Source organism: Electrophorus electricus, chromosome 24 (assembly GCF_013358815.1).
Source record: "Electrophorus electricus isolate fEleEle1 chromosome 24, fEleEle1.pri, whole genome shotgun sequence".
In the NCBI taxonomy this organism is placed as follows: domain Eukaryota; kingdom Metazoa; phylum Chordata; class Actinopteri; order Gymnotiformes; family Gymnotidae; genus Electrophorus; species Electrophorus electricus.
In genome coordinates this window covers 8,077,373-8,104,543 of record NC_049558.1, presented here as the reverse complement: position 1 = coordinate 8,104,543, position 27,171 = coordinate 8,077,373, and the positions used below count along the sequence as shown (strand labels likewise).

Genomic DNA, 27,171 nt, shown 5'->3' with positions numbered 1-27,171 from the left:
AGAATTTTTTATTATTTTTATTTTTTTATTTTTTTATGACAACTGAATGTGAAGAACATGCAGTACGCACAGGCCTAGAATAAGTTTGTGACTTTTTAAAATAACGCCTCTTTAGTTTCGGTCATTGGCTAACGACTGGATTTAGTAACTGACTATTGAATGCATCCGTCAATTTAGATCAGCTGGAAAAGTGAAAAAAAACAAAAACAAAACAAAATAAAACAAAAAAAAACTTAGCCACAAAAGCAGCTGTGAATCGACAATATTCAGTTCATTACAATAACGGGTCCAAACCGGTCGAATATAATTATGCATGCGGAAACCTTAACGACCTTCAAAGAGTTACGACTAGAGCTAGAGGTAAACCGCAGGTAACCACGTGACAGCGCTATGGTGCGTTCCGGGTGGGCGTGTATGCACGCCGCTTTGCTTCACCTGAGGAGCTCCAAAGCTCTCCTGAAACAAAGCTAACCTCGCACAGTGGGGAACCGACTTTGACATAGTGGAGAAGCGCACTAACGTGGACAGCGGTATGGCTTCCCCCCTGAAGGCTGGCTTTCACAGACTGGAGATCCAGAAAACGACATGGGACATTCCGGATCGATACACGACGTTAAATTCGATCGGCTCTGGCGCGTATGGCACAGTATGGTACGGGGTCTATAAACGTAAAATATGCATATAAGTAGCTTATATACATATATTAAACCAAGTAGCCTGCATGTACTGGTGAGGTGTAACTTTGCTTTTTATATACAGAAACCTACATTTATTATAGCAAATTGTGGAAATAATGTTTGCAAAATATGAATACCTCAAATACCATAGCCTTCGGCTATGGTTACTGTTCATAATTTCCCTGGCGTGTTCCTGCCGGTAAACAAGTCTTGTATCAAATGTTTAAATGTAATCCTAAAGTGTAATTCCAGATTTGGTTTTAGGAAAAATAAATAAAGCTGATAAGTTGTGTTGCATACCTGAGAGAGTGCAAGTTTCAGCAAGTTTGAAGATAAGACAAAAAAAAGGACCCAAGGCAGCTAGCCTGATCTTGATATAAGCAGGTTCTACTACTGGTCAGTGTGAGGTGTGAGTTTGGCCTTTGTGTGGACTCTTTAGACTTTTTTTTTTTATACCAGTGCACTCGGGGTCAATGATGTACTCAACCAAAATGTTCCAATGTAATAGCGATGAAATGCTGCTACCTCAGGTGAGAACACTCACGCTGGATGGAGCTCTGCTGAATATACTAAACCACATCACACATATTCAATGAATGTTTTAAGTTAGAACACGATTTTATTGCACTGACGTGAAACTGGCCAAAATCTATATGTCACTTTTAAAGCATCCCTTCATGTGGAACCTGTACCCCCAAATTCAATCCAGGAAACATCTATTTGAGATTACAGGATGCAGTCTGTTAGTTTGTTACTCAGCCACACACTCCTTGCCCTGTTCTCACTGCCTCACCGAAGTAATCTAATTGTAACTCTTGCAGCTCTGCTATCGACCAGAAGACCAAGGAGAAGGTGGCCATTAAGAAGCTGTACAGACCTTTCCAGTCTCTGATCCATGCAAAGCGTGCGTACAGAGAGCTCCGCCTGTTACGCCACATCCAACATGAAAATGTGAGTCGCGCACTAAACCCAGGACAAAACCTGCTAGGATAGAACTAATAACTGCCTACTTGCTTTGTTATTACACACAAGCTCCAAAATCTATCTCAGAAATGTAATTCAGTTGTCCAAGTGTTGTTAGACATGAAAGCAATGCACACACTCTTGTGCGTTTAGAATATACAAAGGTCTCCTTGCATAGCTTCCTACCAGGTCAGTTAACCTGACAACAAACAGTGAAATCAGAAAAGACCTGGTCAACCAGAGCCAGTGGAAACACACAGTGGAAAAGCTGTTGACATTATTTTGGTCCCCCACCCGAACCTGTTTTTGTGTTTGGCAAATAAATCATTTGGCTTATGCCACTCTGTGCTCATTATAGAATCAGAAACAAGGATGAAGGGAGAACTAGATTAAGTCACTCATGCATTGTTGCTTTACTCTCTGCCCTTCCCACATGAGAACTGGTACGAGTACTTTAAGATGTGGCCTGGTCAGTGTATGAACTTAAATATGTTGTTGGTGTTCAAATTTAAGTTGATTTTCCTTACATTGTGTTGTACAGAGTGCTCTCAGTGGGTGGGAGTTTCTAAAGTAACTGGCTAAAGAAAACGGGGTAGTTATCTGTTATCTGTGTTGGCACCACCAATCACCGGACCATAAGAAATCTGTTAATTCTTTATCACTGACTGCGTTCCTGATTTTACACAAGCTAAGACATATTGTATTTGCTGCTAAATCAAACCCAGTGTGTCTTTGTTCCTCAAAGGTGATCTGCCTTCTGAATGTTTTCACTCCTGATTCCTCACTGGAGAAATTCCAGACATTGTAAGTAGAAAGAAGAGCAGAGTGCAGTCCTGTGCAAAAATTCTCTGCTTGTCATGACAAGTTAAATAGTCGAAAAGTGTGAGTGAGCGAGCGAGCGAGTACAATCTATACAACAAACTGTTCTACTTATATTAAACATCAAATGTGAAAGCTGTTTAAGTCTTTAAAAGGTGGAGTTTTCTTGTTGGTATACACTGCAGAAGTATGTGCATGGGTATGAGTTTGTGTGTCTAAATGAATCTAGTCTTTTTCTAGCATCCCACTGGGCAGTCTTAGCTCAGTGGTTAAGTTACTTGACTTGTAATTGGACGGTTGCTGGTTCAGGCCCCCCCACTGTCTTCTCTTGGGCCCCTGAGCAAGGCCCTTAACCCTCAATTACTCAAGTTGTAGTCAGTCATAAATGTAAGTTGCTTTGGATAAAAGTGTCAGGTAAATGTCTTTCAGTTGAAAATTGTCTTTCTTTGGCAACCACATACACACCCCACATGTAAATCCTATGATTGGGTGATGTGCGTGTGCACTTTACAGCTACTTGGTGATGCCCTTGGTAGCTCAAGACTTGGCACACATAATGAAGAAGAGGAGGCTTACCGAAAGAGTCATTGTCTACCTGTTCTACCAGCTTCTTCGAGGACTCAAGGTCTGCATGCCTAGCTGGTCTTCTGTCTCATTTTGACTTGACCAGATGTTGTGAACATTGAAGGTGTACAATACTTGTGCTTTCATTCACATTCTCTCCCATTGTTTACATTCTCATTGCCTCGCAATCTTTTTACTCAATTTTAATTCCCTCAGTTCATAGTAAGTGTTATGCCAAATAAATTGCATATTTGTTAAGTCAAATGTATTCATTTTCATAATGGTTGCCTTGACATTCCATTTGCATTAAATAATTAACGGCGAGTTTTCTTTTCAGTATATACATTCTGCTGGGATCATTCACCGGGTATGTAATACCCTTCGTGTGCCATGTCTTTACCCTCACTCTGTATCAGGGATTACTCTAAGCAAGGATTTATGCAAACTAATTGATTTCCCAGTGGATAAGGGTTTTATCAAAAATAACCGTGTTATAGAATAGGCACTGCGAAGATATTATTAATGTTGTCACAATTTTCAAAACATAATTTCATAATAAATTGTATGTCAACAGATGGTCCAACACATAAAGAAAAAAAAGGCTTAAATTGCTCTCACATTTTACATAATCTTTAGACTTGCTGGCAGTGATTTTTAAAAATATTTTTAACCAGGATCTGAAGCCCAACAACCTTGCCGTTGACGAGAACTGTGAATTAAAGGTAACTCCCGAGTACTGAAGGATGTCGCTGTTCAGTAAGTGTGAATTAAAGGTAACTCCCGAGTACTGTAGGCTGTCGCTGTTCAGTAAGTGTGAATTAAAAGTAACTCTCGAGTACTGAAGGATGTTACTGTTCAGTAAGTGTGAATTAAAGGTAACTCCCGAGTACTGAAGGATGTTACTGTTCAGTAAGTGTGAATTAAAGGTAACTCCCGAGTACTGTAGGATGTTACTGTTCAGTAAGTGTGAATTAAAGGTAACTCCCGAGTACTAAAGGATATCGCTGTTCAGTAAGTGTGAATTAAGAGTAACTCTCGAGTACTGTAGGATGTTACTGTTCAGTAAGTGTGAATTAAAGGTAACTCCCGAGTACTGAAGGATGTTACTGTTCAGTAAGTGTGAATTAAAGGTAACTCCCGAGTACTGTAGGATGTCGCTGTTCAGTAAGTGTGAATTAAAGGTAACTCCCGAGTACTGAAGGATGTCGCTGTTCAGTAAGTGTGAATTAAAAGTAACTCTCGAGTACTGTAGGATGTTACTGTTCAGTAAGTGTGAATTAAAGGTAACTCGAGTACTGTAGGATGTTACTGTTCAGTAAGTGTGAATTAAAGGTAACTCGAGTACTGAAGGATGTTACTGTTCAGTAAGTGTGAATTAAAGGTAACTCGAGTACTGAAGGATGTCGCTGTTCAGTAAGTGTGAATTAAAGGTAACTCTCGAGTACTGAAGGATGTTACTGTTCAGTAAGTGTGAATTAAAGGTAACTCGAGTACTGAAGGATGTTACTGTTCAGTAAGTGTGAATTAAAGGTAACTCGAGTACTGAAGGATGTCGCTGTTCAGTAAGTGTGAATTAAAGGTAACTCTCGAGTACTGTGGGATGTTACTGTTCAGTAAGTGTGAATTAAAGGTAACTCGAGTACTGTATGATGTTACTGTTCAGTAAGTGTGCCGTTTAGGGTTTTCATTCCTGGCTCTTCATTCCTGGTTCCTGCCTGGGCTCCTGCTCTGTCAGCAGAGACTGTGTTGAAACAGCCTATGATGTAATAAGTTGGAAACATTGATTTCCCTCTGTCTCCCTTTTTTTATCTCACTATTTTTCCCTCTTGCGTACTCGTGTGTGTACGTACACACACACACACACGCACAGATATTGGACTTCGGTTTGGCGAGGCACGCTGAAATGGAGATGACCGGCTATGTTGTGACGCGATGGTACCGAGCTCCTGAGGTCATCTTCAACTGGATGCATTATACTCAGACAGGTGACCTTTGGCCCTAGAAGCCTTAATTTCACTTCACCTTTGCATAGGTTTAGGTTACACCTTATAAGTGTGTATTCCTTTGTTTGTTTCATTTTTTTGTCAATGACAGTATAAAGCAGTTTCCTGAAGCTGGTTAAGTGCACTGTTTTCTATGTAGGCAAATGTCCACATCAACAGTGCCACTCTTGCATTGAACTGTTCTCTGAATTTTTCTTCTAACTGTTCTGTTTGCAGTTGACATATGGTCTGCTGGCTGCATCCTGGCTGAGATGATCACCGAGAAGGTGCTTTTCCCCGGCAATGACAGTATCCTTTCTTTACTTTTGCATTCCACATGTCCATCTCTGCTGAGGGCGTAGGTCACATTCATTCTGTAACCTGCTCTGCTGTAAAGTCGTGAAGGTACAAATTCCTTAACCGTGTTCTGTAGGTATGGACCAGTTGAACATGATCCTTCACCTGACTGGGACACCTCCCTCTTCACTGGTGCAAAAAATGCAGAGCAAAGATGTAGGAATCCACTCTGCTTCTTGGAATTGCTGATCATGTTCATGGATGGTGGCTTTTCTTTTACTCGGAGACGCCTAACGTAATAATGTTAGCATAGCTATGGGGAAGTGGGGTTAGAAGGTTAGCTAAATAAAATGATAGAGTTGTTTTCATATCACTTAGTTAGCAAACATAAATGAATAAAAAACAAAATCGTTAAACGCTGGTAAGTAGCCATAGTGTAAGTGAGGTATCAGCCAGTGAACTGTTATTAGGTAATATGGGACCCGATGGAGGACACGCCATTATCTTTGGCAATGATGCACACTTTGTCCGTTATTTTGCATTTTTGGGACGCTTCGTTGGGTGTTATTCTAAAACTTGGTCTTATGATTTTAAGGCTGATTCTGAAACAAACTATGTACCAGTAAAATACAAAATTGGAACTAAATTGTGATTGGATGAATGCAATAATTTGTACTGCTTATTCTACTTAGTGAAACAAAGTCAAACTTTGTACTTGCAGGCAAGGTCATATGTTCAGTCTCTTCCAGTCCAGAAAAAGAAAGACTTCAGAAAAGTTTTCCCCACCATGGATTCCAATGGTAAGTCTCTGTAGTGTAGGTTCCATTGTTGAAGAATGGCTTAGTCACCACTGTAGTTCAGGTTCTTCATCTGTAAATGATTGTATACTGTTTCTTAATTCCATCCATGGCTGGATGAATGAGGACTTGAATCTGTACTTATCTGGAGTTGAGCTATAATCTCTAGTTAATTTTGTTCTGTGGGACAGAATTTGGGAGATACTGCCCCTGCACACCATTCAGACTCCTTTAGCAGTAGGATTGTGTGATGCTCACAGCCTCGGCTGAAAGGTGTGGGATATAGATAGGTGTGGTCCTTCTCATGTGAAATGTGTGTTTGTGGAGCTGTGGACCTGCTGGAGAAGACTCTGATGCTCGACCCGGAGGTCAGGCTCACAGCTAAAGACGGCCTGTCTCAGCCCTACCTCTCCGAGTTTCATGACCCGGAAAACGAGCCCGAGTCTCCGCCTTATGATGACTCATTTGAGAGCCTGGAGCTTGCTATCAGCGAGTGGAAGAGTAAGAGTGCGCGTGCACACACACACACACACACACACACACACACACACACACACACACACCCACAAACGCACACACACCCTCTCATTTGGAACGGCACATTTTGCTTGATGCAAAAGAGTTTTATCTGACCTAAGATAACTGTCCATCATAAAAGTGACTCCTTGTAATTGCCTTTTTATCTTTCACAGGCCTTATTCATATGGAGATTATGACTTTTGACCCTGACAATCCCAGACAAACTGCAACGTAACACCTCTTCTGACAATAGCGGTGCAATGCAATAAACAAGCATCGAGCTACAAGGATGCGTAATCAAACACATCCAGCGTTGCCAGCACATGACATGTCCTGTGTTTATTTTAACGTAAGGTGATAAGGCTACTGAGGCCAACAGAGGGGAAAGTGTTGTAGGTGCTGTAGTTAAGTTACTTGAAGATGTATAGTTCTTTTCTACTTTGGTGATGTGAGTTCTTTTCTGATTTTTCTCTGTAATAGTATGTTAAACTGTTTGAATTGTTTTATTCGATGCTTTCAAATGCATGTAGTGACTTTTTTGGGGAAAAATAAACTTAGGGATTCCTGAACATTTGTCAGACTTGTATCATGAACAAAGATCTTGTATCATGTTTGAGGCTTAGTCAGTAGCTATGTTTTCAGGTTTTTTAAATTTTTATTATTATTTTTTTTTTGCATTGTTGTTGTTTGAAACTCAGTTTGGATAAATGTTTGGAATTTGGTCTGAAGAGTTTCTCGTTTTTGCTCAGAGCCAGTTGTTAATGTACCTAAACATTCTTGAGTTTAAAACTGCTGTAGGGATTGTGCGGCTGAGGGTCCCCTGGTGGAGTGTCAGTTCCCTTGCATTACAGCATCTCATGCATCTCATGCCACTGAGATGGAAATTTGAATAGTTACACTTATTGTATTAAATCTCTAGCTTGGGTATTCAACTCTTAAAGAACAAAACTTACACTGACACATTATTGACTTTTTTTTTTTTTGTTGTTTTTTTTACTTGTAGCTTGTTTTGTAGTAGTCCTAAAATGTGATTCTTTTGCTTAAGTGGATATTGATGGTTGCCTGAATGATTTATTTATTTTTTTTGCATCTTTTAACTGAAGTAGTTTATCTGCTGTGCTTTTCCCACCAGTCAAGACCCGGTTTTTGCCAAAAAGCATACAGAACATGTACTGTGCCCTCTGACAATGGATGTACCTTTTTAGAGATTATTTAGTCCACATTTATGTCAAGAATTTAGGGTAATGAATTAAAATATGTCCAGTATGCAAAGTTTTATTCAACTGTGTGCTTTCTCACTGGCAATCTCTATGCAGACATAAATATGGATCTGGCTACGTTTGCGGAATTGCACCACTAAGTGGCAGTACATTGCTGCCATTAAAAGGACTAGACTTTCACTGATCTTGGCATCGCAAGAACACAGTCAGGATGGTACCACGAGAAATGTGTATATTTAAATGACCCTATTTTGATTATGAACACAAGTGTACTTTATTTTAATTTCATCACCTGAGATTAATGTTGGGAAATGTATACACACTATAACTAAAAAACCTATGTACAGTTGTCAGACATAACCTAAACTTATGCAAAGGTGAAGTTTGACAATCCTTTCAAATGAAACTTGTTTTTTTTTTTTTCCCTAGGGACATCTGTAAAATAGTTCATTGTTATAGGCAAAGCCCAACTAAATGAAAGCTTCTGTAGCAGCTTGGATTCAGGGTAATCCAAGCCACTCACCCTGGTGGCTCACTCTTAGCTTTAAGGTCCCATGAGAACCGAGCTGAATGGTTCTTAGCCAGTGTTGGTGCTTGTGCCTATTTGCTATTTGGTTTGGTTTACCATCAAAGCTAACCTGCTGAAACTGCTGAACTCAGCTGAATGTCTTGAGAACAAACCACAGGCAACAACACATGAATAGATGAAGGGAATCCACATTTATTTAGGTTTTTCAGTGGTATGGTTGACCACATAACATAAATCATATTGTGCCAGTTGGTCATTGGGAAACAGAGTACAGGACATTGTGACAATTCTTCTCTCAACTTAGTCCATCTTCCATGTAGCAAAGAACATTACTTGTTATTAGCCTGTGTTGCACTATAAAACAATTTAGAAAACTGTTGGTACTGCCAAATTTTTCTGCTGGTTTAATTTGCCTAATTTCTTTAGGAAATATTCATCTTTTTAATACTGAGCAGCAGAAACTAGTCAGGCAGGTAGTGCAAAAACTCCTTTCCAGGCCTCTTACTTTTGTTTGCCAAAGTAAGGGATTACATTGCAAAAGCATTTCTGGGAGGTAAGAGCAAACATCAAAGCTTATGAGCTAGACCTCATCACTCCCACTCTATAACCACAGAGCATCTATCATGTTGCACCACGTCTTATGCTATATGCCGAACACATGTAAACATGTTTGATACAGGGTAGGCGGATACTCTATGAATACATATAGCATGGGGTGAAGTTGAAAAGGAAACAACGTGGAGGCGAGGGCGCTTGAGAAATTCGTCCGGACAATATTTGGAAATGAATCAGTTACTCAGCGATGGGGTTTTGTATGGAGCGTTTGGGAGAACATTGTGGATTTATAAGCGACGCATGCTACTGGATACCATAGAGCTACGGGACACTCCGACTCCGCCCATGCCAATGCCGGAGCCAGAACCGAAGCCGCCGCCCAGACTCATACCAGTGCCCCCGCCCAGGCCTGAGCCCCCACCAAGTCCGTAGCCAAAACCTCCGCCCATGCCTCCGCCCATGCCTCCGCCCATGCCTCCACCCATGCCTCCACCCATGCCTCCACCCATGCCTCCACCCATGCCTCCGCCCATTCCACCGCCAAAGCCACCGCCGAATCCTACACCAGCAAAACACCAAAAGAACGGGGTTAGTCATCTTTCAATCAGTGCAATGAAATAATATGCCAGGAAGAGCAAAGAAATGTATATTAAACTTACCACCTCCGCTTGAACTCTCCTGAATGTGGATGGTTGCAGTTCCTCCACCAGAGGCGATCCTGTAGGCGAATTCATACCACAGAGTTTAGAGACAGCACAGGAAAGCACAAACAAACACACGATTTACCTTGAGATAGTATGTGTTTTTATTGAACTGACCTGCTCTCTTCTCCTTCCAGGAGTTTCCTGTAGGTGGCGATCTCAATGTCCAGGGCCAGTTTGACGTTCATGAGCTCCTGGTATTCACGTACTTGCCGGGCCATGTCCTGCTTGGCTTTCTGCAGGGCTTCTTCCAGTTCCCTAATGCGCAGTTTGGCATCTGCTACTGCCTGTTCACCTCTCTGCTCCGCGTCTGCAATCTGGGTCTCCAGGTTGGCACGCTAGCAAAATGAAAGGTCCCAAAACACATTTCTGTCTCTATCCAGTAGTAGAACTTACAAAAAAATGGTCTGGCCTTGAAGCCTTATTAAATCACCTTAGCCAGAAATATGAAATCAGTGTCAATATATCAGTGTTCAAAACCCAGCTCACCTGTCCCTTTACAGCCTCGATTTCATTCTGGAGTCGGCTGATCATACGGTTGAGCTCTGCAATCTCACTCTTGGTGTTGCGAATGTCATCTCCAAATTGGCCAGCAGATGTCTGCATCTCCTCAAACTGGTGAGATCAAGGAAAGTAACACCCCATTAAATCCAGCGCTTCTGGGTTTTTTTTTTGTTTTTTTTTTCCAGACATCCTTTTCTTACCTTTTGTTTGTACCATGACTCAGCTTCGGCACGGCTGCGGTTGGCGATGTCTTCATACTGAGCACGGACCTCAGCCACGATGGCGTCCATGTCCAAGGTGCGGCTGTTGTTCATTTCCACAATAACTGATGTGTCCTTGATCTGTCCTTGAAGCTCACGGAGTTCCTGGAAGGATGGAATGGAGGGAGTCAATAAGAACATGGTGAAGAACAGGCCTTGCTTTGCAAACACCGCATGGCCTTTTGGCCAAATTTGGCAATGTTATGCAATCAGGTTCCCACCTCCTCATAGATGGCCCTGAGGAAATTGATCTCATCCTGAAGAGCATCAAGCTTAGCTTCAAGCTCAATCTTGTTCATGTAGGCCCCATCAACATCCTGATGGGTAATAAGTATTGTTTAATCCGAGAGGCTAATTTTGGAAGTGCGCAATTGTATAGATTCATAGAATGTGTAAAAAAAGATCATTGTATCATTGTGTCCAAACCTTCTTTAGTAGAACAAATTCATTCTCTACGGCTGTGCGCTTGTTAATTTCGTCCTCATATCTGCAAGTTTAGAAATGTTTAGAGAGTTCATGGAATGAGAAATCTGTCATGTGCCTTTTCTCAACCTGCAGAAGAGGACAGACTAGGCCACTCACTTGTTCTTGAAGTCATCCACCAGGCCCTGCATGTTCTTCAGCTCAGACTCTAGCTTGACCTTCTCATTTCCAAGGGCATCCAGCTGTCTGCGCAGGTTGGCGATGTAGGCCTCAAACATGGCATCAATGTTGGTGGAAGTGGACTTCTGATCTTGAAGGAGATTCCACTTGGTCTCCAGCATCTTGTTCTGTTGCTCCAGAAAACGTACCTACGGGAATAATAAACAGCTGGAGTCAGGACAAAACCTGACAAATAGTTGACTGTTGTGCTGATATTCATGTTACATATAACATTCCTAACAGCAATTATTTTCTATAAAGAGCCAGGCTTATGGTATTCTTAGACATTTTGATTGAGGTATAATTCCATTGCGTGTTGGCACTTGCTTTTAAAACGTCTATGATAATGCCATGTATTAGCATAAGTGCCTCATCTGTTGGGTCTTGCTGGCCGGAAATCGTAATTGGTGCCCTGAGGCAGGGGTGGTCCTCGTGCAGTTCTTATAAGTCTGATTAGCACATTTTCTTCCTGAGGTCATGAAATACTAACTTTATACACCTCTGTAACATGTTTTAACTGTGCCTGTGCTTGACATGTGCTCTCAGGGCATAATATACCTTTTTTTTTTTTCATAGTCATCTGGCAAGCCCTCTTGGTGCCTATTGGCTGGCCTAAACAGCCATGATGCAACCGAGTTTCCAAGTTTCGGCTCGAGCTAGGATTGGGTTTGGGGTTGGGGTGTGGTTAGGATTCCCACTATGTAATTACAATGGCTTGGGGTGTGCATCGACGCAGAAAGGGTGTCTTTAAACTCGAGAAGTTAAATAATATGGGTATTCTTCTTAAGTGGTTTTATGTGCCCGTGAACAAAGCTTTGCCAATCTATTGCACTGACCATGGTCGTGGAAATCGATCTTGCCCGGATTGTAGAAAAGAGTGAACAGGATGCAGCACCATAGTGTGAAAAGCTGACATAGCATTTAATAGCCAGGGAGTGGCTAGAAGCCTAATTCTCCCTAGAGGAAAGAACACCCCAGTATTGATAATGTGCAATTGTTTGTGAGATACATGACCAATGTGTACCACTACCACTCCCTTTCAGTGTTTTTGTTGTTACAGCACCCAAAAAGATGTTCACACACACATAGACACACACACACACACACACATACACACACACACACACACACACACACACGGTTGCCATGGGAATAAATGGCTAACTCGATCCATGCCCTTATTTGGAGATAAGAAGCTGTCACTAGATCTGCCTAGGCTAAGGTTTCCAAACTCAAACGCCACTGAATATGAACTCTTGCTGTCAAAGAAAACCACTCAACCAAACAGCTATGGACTAGTATGCCTCGATACCTTGTATGGCAAAAATAGTGTCATGCAGAGCAAGAAATCTAATACTGAACACCTACTGTGTTGAATGAGCTGTTAAAGCATTACATTTGTGTCCAGCTGGACGTGTATAAGCACTGCTAGTGTTAATTAAACACCTAGGAATTAACTGAAAACTCGATTCTTGAGTTAGTAGAATCTAATACTTAGAATCTCATCTAATTCTGCAGTACCTGCATGGTTTCAGCATACATGCTAATGGTTGTCAAATGTTTAATGAGCATAGTGGTGTTCAGGTGAAAGTTGTGACAATCTGAAATGCATGACCAAGCCCATACTGCCATCCAAATATATTACAAATGGAATGGAAATGTCTGTGTAATCATGTACATTTGTATAGTTTTGAAGATGCGAAAGAGGAACAACAGTCCTACCTTATCGATAAAGGAGGCGAAGCGGTTGTTAAGGGTCTTGATCTGGTCTTTCTCCTGAGTGCGGACAGTCTGGATGTTGGGGTCGATCTCTAGGTTGAGAGGCTGAAGAAGGCTTTGGTTGATGGTGACAGCAGTGATGGGGAGAGGCACAGGTCCACCACCCATGCCACCACCCATGCCAACTCCGTAACCTCCGCCGAGACCTCCACCGAGACCTCCGCCGAGACCTCCGCCGAGACCTCCGCCGAGACCTCCGCCGAAACCTCCGCCCAGGCCTCCGCCGAAACCTCCACCCATGCCTCCGCCGAAACCTCCGCCCAAACCTCCGCCCAGGCCTGCTCCGCTACCGTACCCTCCTCCCATGCTGCTGACGCTGTAGCTGAAGGAGCCGCCACCGCCACCTCCACCGCTGCCGAAGCCGGACCGACGTGCACTGCTGAGGCTGATCCTCGATCCCATGGGCGCGGCGGAGGCCGAGCGGCTAGAGAAGCTCTTTCTGATGCTACCGCCGCCCATGCCGCCTGACACGTAGCTGGTTTGGAAGGTCTTACTCATGGCTGCTGGTGGGGGTTTTCCAAGGGAGGGCACGAACAGAGAACGGGCAGGAGACCGAGAGGACAGGAGCAGGTGAGCTCACTTAGAGGAGAGTCCCTCTGCGTGCTTCTTCCGCGGCAGAGGACGCCTTTTAAACAGGTCAGGAGAGAGGGAGTAACCTGGACCTCCCAGCCTGCCTCAGGCACATCCTCCCCCAAGCTCACCTGCGCAGGGACCCACCCATCATGTCAGGCAGGTGAGAGAGTTCTGTAAGTGGAGATGGTCTCAGAGCTTTCGTACACCGGAGAAAGTCTGGAAAGGAAAACAAGTCAATCAAATACGTAATTATCAGTTGAATACCTTATGCGCAGCCTTTTCAAGCACAAAATCAAGACGTGGTTTTCATGCAAGTGTCCCACATTCTTTTGCAATTGATAGACTCGGATCAGTTCCACGCTTGCTAAGGTATACGATGTTAAGAGCATTGACATGCATATATGCATATTTTATAAGGCCAAAAGACACTGTGCTGCCTGTCTACTTGGAGCAACAGGCTGGAAGCAGGTATTTTGAATAGGGTAATATTTGATGAAGGGCTTGGACACAGTTGCACTGCACGCATCCGGATCTCTCATCATAAAAGCTATTGTCCTTCAGTAACTCATGTCGAACAACACAAACAGACCACTGTTTCACTGACGGGGTTCTTCCCTCCCTGCTCTGAGTGCACAGCAGCGCCGAGCCTCGGCTGCTGGCTTAGTGCAGTGGAATGCAAAGCACCTCGGTGGACTAGATGTTGACATTTGCAGGCATGTGACACCGGTGTTCGTTGGCATAGTGCAAACAGGCAGGAACCACAAAGGATGGACCGCTGCTAACACCTTTAAGCTCAAAGCCCTTCACTGCTGGCATTTGCCTAATGCACACAGCAGAGGACGAGAGCAGCGAACAAGACAGACAGGTCAACATACTACCTGCCGCACTGTGCCCTCAGGCGCTCCAGAATTTGCGATAAATGACCGACTCTGACTGCCCTCTGACCTTCTGTATCTCTCAGGGGCTTGTGTTTGTGTTCAACTGCCACTGGTTGCCATGCACAGAAGCTGAAGAATCCCACGGAGCTGAAAGAAATCTAAATGTTTAATAAAAAAGGTGTTCTCAATAACCTTTATGTAATTTTAATAAAGGCAGAATTTATTCATAAAAATTCAGACCCTCTAGAGAGTTTCTTAAGAAACCTAAATGTAAGAGGATTATAACGGAGGCCATGTAACGGAGCAGACAGAAGAGTGGGAGAATATCAAAGCGTAGTGTGGACGTGCCTATAGGTGGCAGTGTGCAGCAACCACCATGCAATCATGCTTTGACTTCTTTGTAAGTCTTTCTTCTTTCCTGCTTCTCGAGGCAGACAAAATTCTTTCTTTTCTTTTTTTTTAAACCGGAGTTTCCCCACAAAGCTGGTAACGCAATTCAAATCAGTCTACGGGGTTCAACAAGGCCCTTTTTGAAATCTAAAGATGCACATTAAAGCATTACATATCCTCTCAAATAGCGCTGAGTTTTAGCTGATCACAAAGCCCTTTGGGTTGATGAAGTACAGAGAAACTTGTTATGTGACATTTTTTTGCAAAGACCGCAGAGGGTGGGGCAGTGCAGAGCTTGTGAGCCAATCAGGATTGTACTAAACAGGCCAATGAAACACCAGGACCGAACATAATCAGTCACAGAAAACCTAAACGTTAATGAGATCATTTGTTTATAGCAATTATAAATAAATAATGAATATATATATATATATTGAATCTGCTTATTAATAGTGCCAACTAAAAAGATGCTAGTGCATGAGACGTCTCCTTGAAGGTACAGCAAGTAAAATAAGCTTTCTAAGGTCATGCTGCTCCACCCATATGATCTTACACATAGGTTTGATGACTTTCACATATGAGGAACAGTTTATGAGGAGACTGAGCCAGTTTAGAATTTCCAAACCAATATACCATCTGGTACAAGAAGCATGCTTTCTTGGCAACAGAAAACTGCATCTCGAGTCTTCTAAAAAAAAAAAAAAAAGAAATATTAGGCCTGTAATAATTTAAGACTTACACACTTCAAACATCCAAACAATCTAGAGGACTATGACTCATTTTATGAGTCTGAACAAGTCGGATCGTAGGGCCATAAATTCGACGCTGGCGTGGAATGAAATGTGTCATGCTAAAGGCAAATGAGGTACTAGTTCGTGTTGTGAGCTGCCAGAGTCCTGCTCAACAGCTACTGCACTTCATACTGTTTACTGCCCCCGAGGTGCAGAGTGGTGTGTGTGAGTAATGCCTGCAAAATGCAGCATTCTGAAAAAAAAATCAAATAAAATCAGAAAACTGCAGGTCAAACCATTTGCATGAGTTCCTCGGTTTCGGTTGAACTACTACATTCCTATAGTAGTTGGGCATTAAATGTTACAGTGGAAACCTAAACAAATTAAACGTTTTTAAAACCATTGCATTTTTTAAAACAGTACATAATATTACGACAATGAGTAGTGTCTCTGACTGCAGGAGGAATACTTACAGTAACGTTGTACATATGTCACCCTAGGAAGGACACATATGCTTGCATTGTGAAGCATGCATGAATGTATACCTGTGCTATGCCGTCTGTGAGAAATCACATGGTAAACACTAAAAAAAACCAACAACAACCACCTTAATGTGTATAACAGTGGGGTGCAATGCATGAAGCAGGTACCTCTCTTACATGTGAGCAGGTACCTCATTCCCTGCACCTCAAACATTTTTTTTTTTATGTTCAACCTTATATTTTTGTTTGGATTCCAAAAAACACCTCAGCAGTTCTATTTGTAGGAAACTACAGATCAAACAAAAGTGGCGTGTATGCTGTAGGCTAGTTGTTAACCAGGTGTACCTCTCACGTATGGCTTACAAAAACTGCATAGTTAAATATGTTTTTCCTTTTCAGCTAACATTTATAGATGGAGTTGGCCAACCTCACTGAATTATTGGGAAATTTATTTGGGTGGCACTTTCGAAGCTTTTCTGGAAGATAAGTCACATTGTCTGTCCCTCTTCTAGGTGCCATTTGAAGCTGGCTTGCTAAGGTAGCATGTACATCGGCACTGACGTTTTACTAATAACGCTGTTGCCCGTTGTTCAGAAGACCAAGGCCAGCTAGTGAAGTCCCTGCAGAAAACCTAATGAGCCATTTTGATCAGTTTCGTTCTCAGATGGAAACGTGCCCTGTAGTAATAAAGAATAAGTAGCCTATATGAATAGTTTGATTATTTTTAAAAATTTTCTTTATGAAATGTCTATGTATTTTTTTTTCCCCTTTCCACTTTGTTCATTACCCCTCAAACAAAAAAAAGTCTGATACTTTAAGGTTTAAAAGATTGCACTGTGCCATTTTGTAGGGATACCCTTCTACCTAAAACACCATTAATTCACAAAGGTAACCATGCTTGGGAGGTAGTACTGTTGCCACAATTATGGAATAGCAGAAGGCAGAGGGTACATTTTTCACTGCAATGTGAGCGCTCCATACATGTTCAGACACATTGAGTTTCTCAGGAAGGCAGATCTGAACGTTCCCTTCCCACCAGCCCTGGGGGCAGAAGAACCCCACCCTTCATAGCCACGACCACGTCTCCTCTCCCCGACAACCCTCGTGCTCCGCACTCCGACTTCCAAACACAGTGACGACTATTCAGAATAACCTGATCCAAGAAAGCCCTCTTTACCCAATCGGCATTATGATATTGGATGCAGTTTTGGGCCGGGAGCCAAAGACGAGGAGCCCTGTCAGGCACACTTCGGTGCCTCGCCGCATGGCCTGGCTGAGCTTATTCTGTGTTGCAGCTAGCGATCTTGTGAATTCCACGCAAATGCAAAGAGCTGAATGCTTGCACCCGTAACAGTGTGCGGACCAGAGGACCAGCTGAATGCTGAGTGGGTTACAGGTTTGGGTGTATTTGCATTCAGTGGATGAGAGTCAGGCTCGGTGCTGTTATGTAGTGAACCTGGCTTGGATGTACTATGGAAAAAACTCAATCTGTATGTACAACTCTATCTGCTGCTGTAATATGACTTGATAAATGTTCCACCTGAAGAGTCACTGCAGACAATGCAGCCTGATGATTTATGATGTAGAATGGGGTTTACGGTTTATTTTGGACCTGAATGGAACAGAGACGTTTACTGACGCTTAAACCACCAAGCAGAACTTGTTAGTTCTCATCAAAAAAAAATCTAAATATATCATTGGCAAAAGCAAAATGACTTGCAACAGAACCAGAGCAAATCTGAACCAAGCGCAATTTTAAAAGCAGACGTCAGAGTGTAAATACTCAGCAGACAGCACCTTAATAACGTAGCGGCGGCCGACATTGAGTACAGGCGCACTGCACACGTTCTGCCACAGCCTCTGTTTTAGTCTGTGGTTATGTGACCTTGTGGACATGTATGCTTAAAGTCACCTGACTGTTGCACCCTGAGGGACTTCTAGCCACACCTCCAGAGGACTCTTCCCTGTGGAGTTCTCACAAGCCTGTGCCAGCCTTTTATTTTAAATTAAAGTTTTCTGGAAATCATTACGTGAGAGCGTCTTGAGTTGTCAAGCTCCATTTCTGTGACATTTGAGTTTTCATGCCTTTAATTTTTAAACACATTAACACTGGCATCAAAAGGGTTAAGAACACATCTTTGAACACATTAAGACTTACAGTGACTGGCAGGATAACATATAAAAATATTATACAAAAATGTTACATCTATGTCTTCTGTATGTCTTCGGACACGCCCACAGACACACACAAAAAACTATTTCTACACTATATAATTAATGGAAATGACAGTTGTTTACAACACGCGCATAACAATGGTATGTGTACCACATACACTAAATGGTCTATATATTTTAAAGAATGTTTTATAGCTCGCCTGTAATTTACAACCATACAATGCCTGAACCAGTCTAGTGAGATGAACACTAAAGCTCAGTCATTCCTGTGCATGTCTGAATATGTTTTTTTTTTTTTTTTTAATATTATTATTATTATTCACTGCTGGTCCAAATTTGTCCTTGGTGGTCATGGCAACGTCTGATGAGCAGAAAAAAAAGGATTGTTGAATTTAATAAACAAAGCCACAGTGTTTCATATTTCGTATATGAATTAATATTTTTATATTGTTTTAATTTATATTTAATATTTTAGATTTGATATTAATATTTTTTCTTTCCTTTCTTTGCATCTATTTTCTACCAACCCACATTAATCACGTATAACAGCTTGTGTGAGGCACGGCGTAGCTGAGCGGAGACTGAGGCGTGACCCCGCCAAGAGATTAATGTGTGAACTGCATTACGTACCTTCACACACCTCCATCTCTCTAGCAACACTACATAAAGAAGAATTCCATTTACCTTTCTTTACCATTTAACAGTCCTATGCGAGTGTCCACTTGAACAGCAGTTTTAACTGCAGGAATCACATGCGCTTGCTATATATGAAGAACGCGGAGCGGTTTCTTCTTGTGACTACTATTATTTTAGTCAGATTAGGTCATATGCAGGGGAGGTCTGACCAGCTAGTTGTGGCCAATCGACACTGTATTGCTCTGTTGGGGGAATAATATCAGCTTGCAGGATGCTGGGAACAAGCTGGTCTGGAAGGTGTACGCAGCCATCGGACCCCAACAGTTCCAGTCCAGCCCCTTCTGTCAGGCTAAACCATTAAAGTAATTCCACTGTTATAAATGTAAAAATGTCCTTTTTTTGCGCTGGGGCCCATAAAATCCTAGTTACGCCATCAATGGTATGGTAGCATATCTGCTCACGGACAAACAGTAACACAATGACAATTATTACTGGAACCTTATACTTTTTATCAATCTGATTCTTTCTCACTATGCGCTCTGATTTGTGTATTGTGTGGAGTGTTACATATTCTGTATTGACAGACACTTGGTCTACTGTATGTACTGTTGTATTGTGCATGCCTCTGCTGTGGCTGCACCCAAATCATTCAATCAGTCAAATTCCAGTTTCTCAAACATATTGTATTCCAATAACTGTAACTATTAGAGTCAGCTGTCAAAGAAACACTTGTGATAACTGCTGTCCACCTTTGGAAAATTACCTTTAGCTCATTAAGTAGTTCAAAGACTCAAATATTACCCTGACATAGAAAAGAGTGTACATTTCACAAGGTTTGCCCTGTAGGAATATTGCGAACCACCTACCACCACCCTGTAATGTTCATTATGTGTAGCGTGATGTACTATAATCAAACATGTTTGAGAGATCCTCTTTCTTAAGGTGTGGGCTTGTCAAGTTGGTTTTGCTGTGAGTCCAAGCAATGCAGTATTTGATTGCTCGAGATCCTTGAGGAGCTTTATAGGGTTTCTTTCTTTTTATTCTGTCTGTTTTTTTTCTTCCTTGCTTACTTTTGCTTACTCTCTCTCTCTCTCTCTCTCTCTCTCTCTCTCTCTCTCTCTCTCTCTCTCTCTCTCTCTCTCTCTCTCTCTCTCTCTCTCTCTCTCTCTCTCTCTCTCTCTCTCTCTCTCTCTCTCTCTCTCTCTCTCTCTCTCTCTCTCTCTAATGGCTCATTGCTCCGTGTAGTCTTTGGCAGCTCCCTGCGCTGTGCTGCTGTTGCCTCCGCAGGGCGTCTGCACGGGACCCAACACCTCCGCGCTTGGATCGGAATGAACGTGGACTATAGCCACACCCTGAAGTGTGAGAGTGTGAAGGTGTACGTGGAGTCCACAAAGGCGTGTGTGTGACTGTGTGTGTGTGTGAGAGAGAGAGAGAGAGAGAGAGAGAGAGAGAGAGAGAGAGAGAGAGAGAAAGAGAAAGAGCATGCATGTTCACTCAGGCTGCTGCACTAAACAGGCTGTTTTACTTATGCAGTTAGATTTTTCCGAATGAATCACAAAATCCATGATATAACAACTGCTACACAGACTTTATCAGAAAATGTCTTTGTGTTTGTGTAGCGTCTGAATGGTGAGTACTGTTTCGTGTAAACCACAGCTGAAGTTGTACTGAACTACGCCCATACTGCTGTAATTAGCTTATACCTCCAAAGTGATTTAATGACAGGATGGCATTTATAATAACGATTTTCTGGTGCTGTTAGAAGGAGCCCACAGATAAAGACGTTTAAGATCGCTAGTGAGATCATGGAGAGGAAACTACTCAAAAGCCATTCAGTGGGTGATTATCTGTCTTAAAGGGTTATTTCAAGTCTAGAAGCCAATAATCACCAAGGCTTTGGCATTAGGAATGAAGCAGCATTAGTAAAATGAAAAAGTAATGACAAATAGATATATCCCAGCTCTATTTTAGAGTGTAGGAGTGTGTGGGAGTGTGTCAGAGAAATGCACAGTCAATCTGCCCCTGAGGTATGACTGACTCTGCGTCAGGGCTTACAAGTCCTCAGGGGTTACAGGGCCCTGCAATTTTTTTCCCAATCCCTCTGACACAGTTAGAGCTAATTAACCATCACGAGTGTTAAATTGGTTTGTTTGAGCAGGGAGGTGCGTCACGACTCCACAAGCAGTCAGGGTCATCACACTCACAGGTCAACCAACTATCAGCAAGGAAAGCACAGAGCATCAGGTCATATGCAGAAGATATCATGGTAAGCATAGGAAGTGGTTAATGACTTAATTTAGCTTGATTTAAATATATGCATATTCATTTTTTCATAGCAGGACAGACTCACTAAAACGAATTTGAAATCTAAAAACTACATTTTCTCTTTATACCTAATTTGTTGCATTACACTGTGAAACTTGAGCATTTAAGACTGCGTGTGACTTGAACATACATGAACACACAAGCCTGTGCCGTGGATGGAGAATCACATAACCATTTGCCCACAGGTCTGCATGATATATTGCAGTAGAAAAACTCTCAATTTTCAGAAAATAAGCACTGAAACATTTGACAAGATACTAGTTCTGTGGGATGCCTGTGCAGAACAGACAGCCTCTACCCCGAGGGCCAAACCTCTAGTCCGGTCTCCCTCTTCCTTCCAGCTGTCAGGGCCACCCCGGGCAAGTCAGTTCACAAGCTCCTGCAGCCTGCCTCCAATGTTGCACAACATCCTAAACATGCAGCTGTGAGCAGAGGTCACAGTTCGACAGGACAGGGAGGTCACCCCCCTCCACGAAACACACACACACACACACACACACACACACACACAGTTTAAAAATGGTTGCCCATATGTGTGCTGTGTGTGTGTTTTGTTTTTGAATCCAGATCCAGTGCTGGATTTCTTCTCCACCCCTTTGGACCCCTGCCCATTCCTGATGCCCCCTGGATCTCCAGTCCAGCCAGACAGCTCTCATTAGCCACACCCAGATAAGACAGTGGGAGGGGATAGAGAGATCCGGAGCTCTGTTGGTGCCTGTGGTATCTAATTTTGGCTACTCGTACTATGTAGGAGGTGACATCCCTCCATAACAGACCTGCAGCAGTTAGATCATCCCTGCTCCTAAGTGTGTCTCATGTCCAGTTGTTACCCCTGTAAAAACAGATACCATCTCATAAACCTTTGGGTTGGGCTCTGTAAAACCACCAGGGGGCTAATGAAGAATCCTTATAGACCACAATATTTTTGCAAAGCCCAGATTAATGCTAAAGCCTGTTTCTCTAGTTCAGAAAAATTCAACTGGGAGGAACTGAATTTCCTAGAGAAAAAAAACACAGGGTGGCTACGCCCTTGTCAGAAGATTTTAAGAAAACTGCAACACTACCAACACTGCCAGCATTGATTTGAAGTTTAAAAGGCTGATCCAACCTGGGTGTGGCTAATACAGGTGTTAACTGTCAGGCGTGACTTCAACTATTCAAAACCTTGGCATGCTGTAGCCCACTCAAACTTGTTAAAGTTTCTATAAAGACTGAAGCATTTTTTTCTGCAGAAAGCACCTTTTTTGTCGACATATAAGAAAACTCCTCAGTAGTGACCACATTAGGACACACTGGACACACACTGCCCCCCTTCCCCAAACAAGTTACCGTGGCCTTCGCAAATGTACATTGCACCAGATTTATGGTGAGGTCAGCCTCGACGATGCCACTAAACATTACATACTCTAAGTGCACCACATGACATCCCAACCCAAAAATAATGGGCCTCATTATCCACCCATTTTTAACAATCAAATGACCAAGTGCATCATGAGAGGTCTGCCACAGAAGGCTACAAAACCTTTTGGCACTACAGTTTGTACAATGGGGTCACCCACAAAAATGACAACCTCGCATCACGCATTTCTTTTTCATCGCCTCCACTTCCAGGTAGTATCCCGAAGAGAAATCCTGAACATCAGCTGGCAGAACTATTCTGCCCGACTCATTGTGTGACGGTGGCACCGAAGAAGGTATTTCAAATATTCTTCTACTTTTCAGTTGGTGACAGAAAGACTTGGATGTAGTTTTACTCATGGTATGTGTAACCACACAAGACATAAATGCCTAAGGGAAAATTCTCCCACATCAATGATACTGAAGAGTATCCACCAAGAGATCCATCTCCCCAAACTCAATCTCAAGCAAGGTCATTCCCCAAGAACACCTGTACTCCTCAGAATACCTGTACTCTTCAGCAACCCTATGAAAAGGAACAGACAAAACCTTTAATCCAATACCTCTGATAAAGAAAATAGAGATTCTAGAATAAAAGTCTGATGAGTCAGTGTCTCACAAAATTCTAACTGGGACCTATTCTGTGGAGCCAACCAAATGCACACGTCACTCAGTACCAGATGACAGGTACACAAGATTACGTGGCTTCCAATTTATAGTTTCAGACACAGACCATATAAACTCACTCTAGTCTTCTTTAGCTGAGTTTCTTTAAGCACCCACTGAGAGACTAAAATCACCCATTGAGAGACGTAATGCACGGACACCCCACTAAGCATAAACGGGGGGAAGTGAACCAAACAAAACCCCCTATAGAGTTTTACTTGTTGAAAGATGCCAATCATAGATGTTCCATACGCCTGTGTTGTAAGAACAGAGCAGACAAACAAACGCCACATCGGACCAAATCCATAAAAGCCCAAACCTAATTACCCAGAGGAATCAAAATGACCTGCATGAGCCCAAAAACCAGACAACCAGCCAAATCGACCTAAACAAAAACAAATTCAACCAAAAGTACAAATTCACAGAGCGTGATCGCACCCATATCACCAACTATCCAAATAATAAATATACAAAATGGAGCAGCCCCTATATTTGGTGTCAGAAGTGGGATGCCAGGTGCTAATAAATCTCTTAATGACCCACATCCACATTCACTGCAGCTCACAGGCAGATGGCAATCTGCAGCTGGAATCATTCAGATGATCTCAAATTGTACTGGTTGTACATGTGCACATTTTCTGGAAAAAGAAAGCTATAATGCTCCATTTCCAAGTCAGAGACACTAGCAAAAAGGCCATTGATTTGAATTATGATAATGTCTTAATTTAATGTCTTTAATTTAACTGTATGTACATCAGTATCATATGAACTATGCAAGCAAACCATAACTAATTAAAGATATCTGGTTCAAATGATTTTAGCTTTTTAAGCTTTTTAAGATTGCTAACCAATACTTTCATTCAGAGTATGCAGAACATGTTAAAAACTTAACCAGTACATAGACACCAAAGGCACAGAAAATGATGGGATGACAATTAATCCACACCAATGTAAAAGACAGTGTGGAGAAATGGGCATCTGAGAACTGCACACAATCGACTGTATATACGCTCATCCTTAAACCCTGCGTGGGCATGAATGGCTGCCAGTATACCTGGCACAGGTGTTTTAATGATGCTATGACAGTTTTATCGATGTGACTGCAGTCCGAATAGCTAATTTTAGCGTCTGTGTGATGTGATGGCAGAAGAAGGAAGATTTCTTAACTGCTCAAATCCAAACAAATGCCAAGACAATGAGAAAGCAACCCTAGCCTTTACAGGTGTAAAAAGCAGAATATTTTGGGCCAAGTTGGTCACCTGATCTGAGTCCCATCTGAGTGTGCATTTCATTGACTGAAGTTAAATTTGAAGACAAAAAAGCTACCAAAACAAGCAGACACACCATTTTACACGAATGGTGTCTACATAACACATTCGCAATCTCTTACAGAAGTATTACACAACGTCTGCAAGAATGTTCATGTCAACAGTCATGAACTGTTCATGTTTTACACTTTATATTTTTTTATGTTAGAAAATTAAAAAGTCCCACTCATGGGTTATTTCAGTGTCTGAACACATGAATTTGAGTAGACTAACTGCGCTATATTTAAGATATGCAATTGAATTACATTTTTGGCATGGTGTAGAATGTACAGATAAACAGATAAGAATTACAAACAAATACACTATGTACATTAAAAAGGAGAAAGATTTCAATATACTCGGGCCCAATACTCTGGGTTTATCAATAGACAAACAACAAGAGCGTCTGGAAAATTATGAGATAAGAAGACAAATTGGCATATCTTATGCAAGTGTCAAAGAGTACCTAACGGGCATGTCACAGTGAGGCTTCATTTCGTGCTACTGCCTGATCATTTGGTCCCCTATAGGCCTTTGAGCAGCTCCATACCCTCAGTAAGGCCTCCTTCGTCTGAGTAGGTGCGTACAATAGCATGCTCTGTTTTACAGCCAAGAGACCTGCTCTACTGCCGTGGGGAGTGAAATCGAACCTTCCAGGGTGTCCTCATACCAGGTAGACAGCCTTCTTGTGGCTGTTTTTCTTCTGCAGAAAACTGGTAGAAATAATTAAAATTGTATATTTATGCTTTAAATATGGATCATTTACTATAGCAGCTACATTAGGACTTTGAGTAATTAAATAAATCCAGCATATTTTCCACTAATGACATATTTGTTTGCTTTGCCAGTTGTTGCTGTGGTGGCAATAAAATTAGGAAACTAGAGAGAACTAGAGAGAGAGAACTGATCTACACTCTTGGAGCTTCAGAGTCCCGTGGAATGAATGTTATTTTTGAAACCTCTACTTTTTCATATATAAAGATCCACCTCTTATAACTTCAGAAGAAGAAGAAGTGTCCTGTTTCTCTGGAAACTTTGTGTGCCTCACTACAATTCACTACAAATTTGAATCTCTCACAAAAGATACGAACCAATAATTAAACATTATTAAACAAGTTGCCGAAATTGCGCAACTGGGCAAGAACATTTGAGCTTTTTTCACAAACTAAAATAGATTTGCCTTGTGGTAACTTTTGTGCTGAATTTAAATCTGTGTTTAGAATTTTTCTAGCACATTTTTTAGTGACAGGGCAATTACATTTTACATTGAACATATATGACATAAATAAGTCTGTTACTTAATTAGGTGATTTGGAACAGGGGAGTGGATTAGGAGGGTGTGTGTGTGAGGTGTGTGTGTGGGTGTGTCTTACTGGGTGGCAGCCAGGGTGACATGAAGGGCCAAAACAAACTGTAAATCAGAAGAGATGAATTATAGCCTACAACTGTAAACATCTGATGTGTTTTTATTCCGGTTTTTTTTTTTGTTTTTTTTTTCCAAGGTTTTTTTTCATTACGTTTGCTGTAGTTGGACCGATGGTGGGAAAGACAAGCCTTCCTTACTTCTGTGTATGGAACATTATAACAAATAGGAAAGATTTACATGACAAAAAACATGAAAAATACCTAGCAATATAAATTGTTGAAGATAAAAACAACATGAAAAAATACAAAGCAAAACATGTAAACACGCATATATATGCGTCTGTGTGTTATATATATATATATATATACATAGAGATGTGTGTTAATTTTTAAACATCTACTTTTTCATATATAAAGATCTACCTCTTATAACTTCAGAAGAAGAAGAAGAAGAAGAAGAAGAAGAAGAAGAAGAAGAAGAAGAAGAAGTGTCCTGTTTCTCTGGAAACTTTGTGCTTCACTACAATTCACTACAAATTTGAATCTCTCACTCTCTCTACACAGACATGTGTATGTTTTATGCACAAATACATACATACATCCTCTACAGGGAATATTAAATATGTAAATAAATAAAAAATGATTTGTACACTACAGCAGACTCTTGCATGGTTGTGGTTTAAGTTCTCCAATGTTAACCACTTACAAATCTAATTTCAACACATTTTGGGAAGAAACCTCAGGCTTTGAGCATAATAACAAGATACAGTTTTATTGAAGTAAATTAGAATGTCCAAAAAACAAGTAATACTTTTTGTAGACAAAAAACTTCCAGAGTTTAGCACATATATATCTTTTATATCTTACATTTATGGCATTTAGCTGATGCTATTACCCAAAGCAACCTACAATTATGACTGAGTGCAACTTGATCAATTGAGGGTCAAGGATCTCGCTCAGGGGCCCAACAGTGGCAACTTGGCAGTGGTGGGGCTTCAACCCACAACCTTCTGATTGCAAGTTAAGTACCTTAACCATATCTTGTCTGCTTACGTTTGCCAGTTTGTTTGGGTTTTTTTGTATTTTGGTGTGAATTCCCTTCCAGCAAGCTGGTATTTTGTCACAAGACCAGAACACATGTATATCACCACTTATATCTATAGAACATTTAAAACACTTGTCAGATACATTTGAGAACATTTTCTTTATGTGAAGATTTTGTGAAAGTGTTAGAGTGGTGTTTAATGGAGTGGTTTTGTGAGTGCATATCAGTAGTGGTATTGTTTGTTTCTGCAGTCTTTTTCTTTATTTTTCACACATTGATACATTTCTGGGGATCTCATGTAACTCCAATAGTAGAGGAAGATGCTAACAACACCAGGGTTGTGGGATCGAGTTCCAGGAAGCAAACATACTGCTAAGTATATATCTTCTCAA

The 27,171-nt window shown here is 41.6% G+C and overlaps 2 protein-coding genes across 2 annotated transcripts; one reads left to right on the top strand and one right to left on the bottom strand.

Moving 5' to 3' along the window:
* Positions 1 to 526: 526 nt before the first annotated feature.
* Positions 527 to 7,005, top strand: zgc:171775 (STKc_p38 domain-containing protein). Its single transcript, XM_027008430.2, has 12 exons — positions 527 to 651; positions 1,499 to 1,628; positions 2,386 to 2,444; positions 2,973 to 3,084; positions 3,361 to 3,390; positions 3,698 to 3,745; positions 4,894 to 5,008; positions 5,243 to 5,314; positions 5,439 to 5,518; positions 6,024 to 6,102; positions 6,427 to 6,600; positions 6,792 to 7,005. Exons 1-12 carry the CDS (start codon positions 533 to 535, stop codon positions 6,851 to 6,853), a joined length of 1,080 nt encoding a protein of 359 aa, XP_026864231.2. The 5' UTR covers positions 527 to 532; the 3' UTR covers positions 6,854 to 7,005.
* A 1,532-nt stretch (positions 7,006 to 8,537) lies between these two features.
* On the bottom strand, positions 8,538 to 13,428 carry krt5 (keratin 5). The gene is made up of 9 exons (XM_027008429.2): positions 12,752 to 13,428; positions 10,970 to 11,178; positions 10,814 to 10,874; positions 10,609 to 10,704; positions 10,328 to 10,492; positions 10,113 to 10,238; positions 9,741 to 9,961; positions 9,582 to 9,640; positions 8,538 to 9,481 (listed from the first exon to the last, which is right to left on the bottom strand). Exons 1-9 carry the CDS (start codon positions 13,304 to 13,306, stop codon positions 9,210 to 9,212), a joined length of 1,764 nt encoding a protein of 587 aa, XP_026864230.2. The 5' UTR covers positions 13,307 to 13,428; the 3' UTR covers positions 8,538 to 9,209.
* Positions 13,429 to 27,171: the final 13,743 nt, after the last annotated feature.

What these genes read in the sequence shown, in the direction of transcription:
- zgc:171775 (XM_027008430.2), top strand. Translation starts at nt 533, where the DNA reads ATGGCTTCCCCCCTGAAGGCTGGCTTTCACAGACTGGAGATCCAGAAA. An exon ending in GCCACATCCAACATGAAAAT is followed by an intron (nt 1,629 to 2,385) that starts GTGAGTCGCGCA and finishes TGTTCCTCAAAG; the next exon opens with GTGATCTGCCTTCTGAATGT. An exon ending in CCCCACCATGGATTCCAATG is followed by an intron (nt 6,103 to 6,426) that starts GTAAGTCTCTGT and finishes GTGTTTGTGGAG; the next exon opens with CTGTGGACCTGCTGGAGAAG.
- krt5 (XM_027008429.2), bottom strand. Translation starts at nt 13,306, where the DNA reads ATGAGTAAGACCTTCCAAACCAGCTACGTGTCAGGCGGCATGGGCGGC. An exon ending in TCGCCTCCTTTATCGATAAG is followed by an intron (nt 11,179 to 12,751) that starts GTAGGACTGTTG and finishes TTATTCCCGTAG; the next exon opens with GTACGTTTTCTGGAGCAACA. An exon ending in CTGGAAGGAGAAGAGAGCAG is followed by an intron (nt 9,641 to 9,740) that starts GTCAGTTCAATA and finishes ATTCGCCTACAG; the next exon opens with GATCGCCTCTGGTGGAGGAA.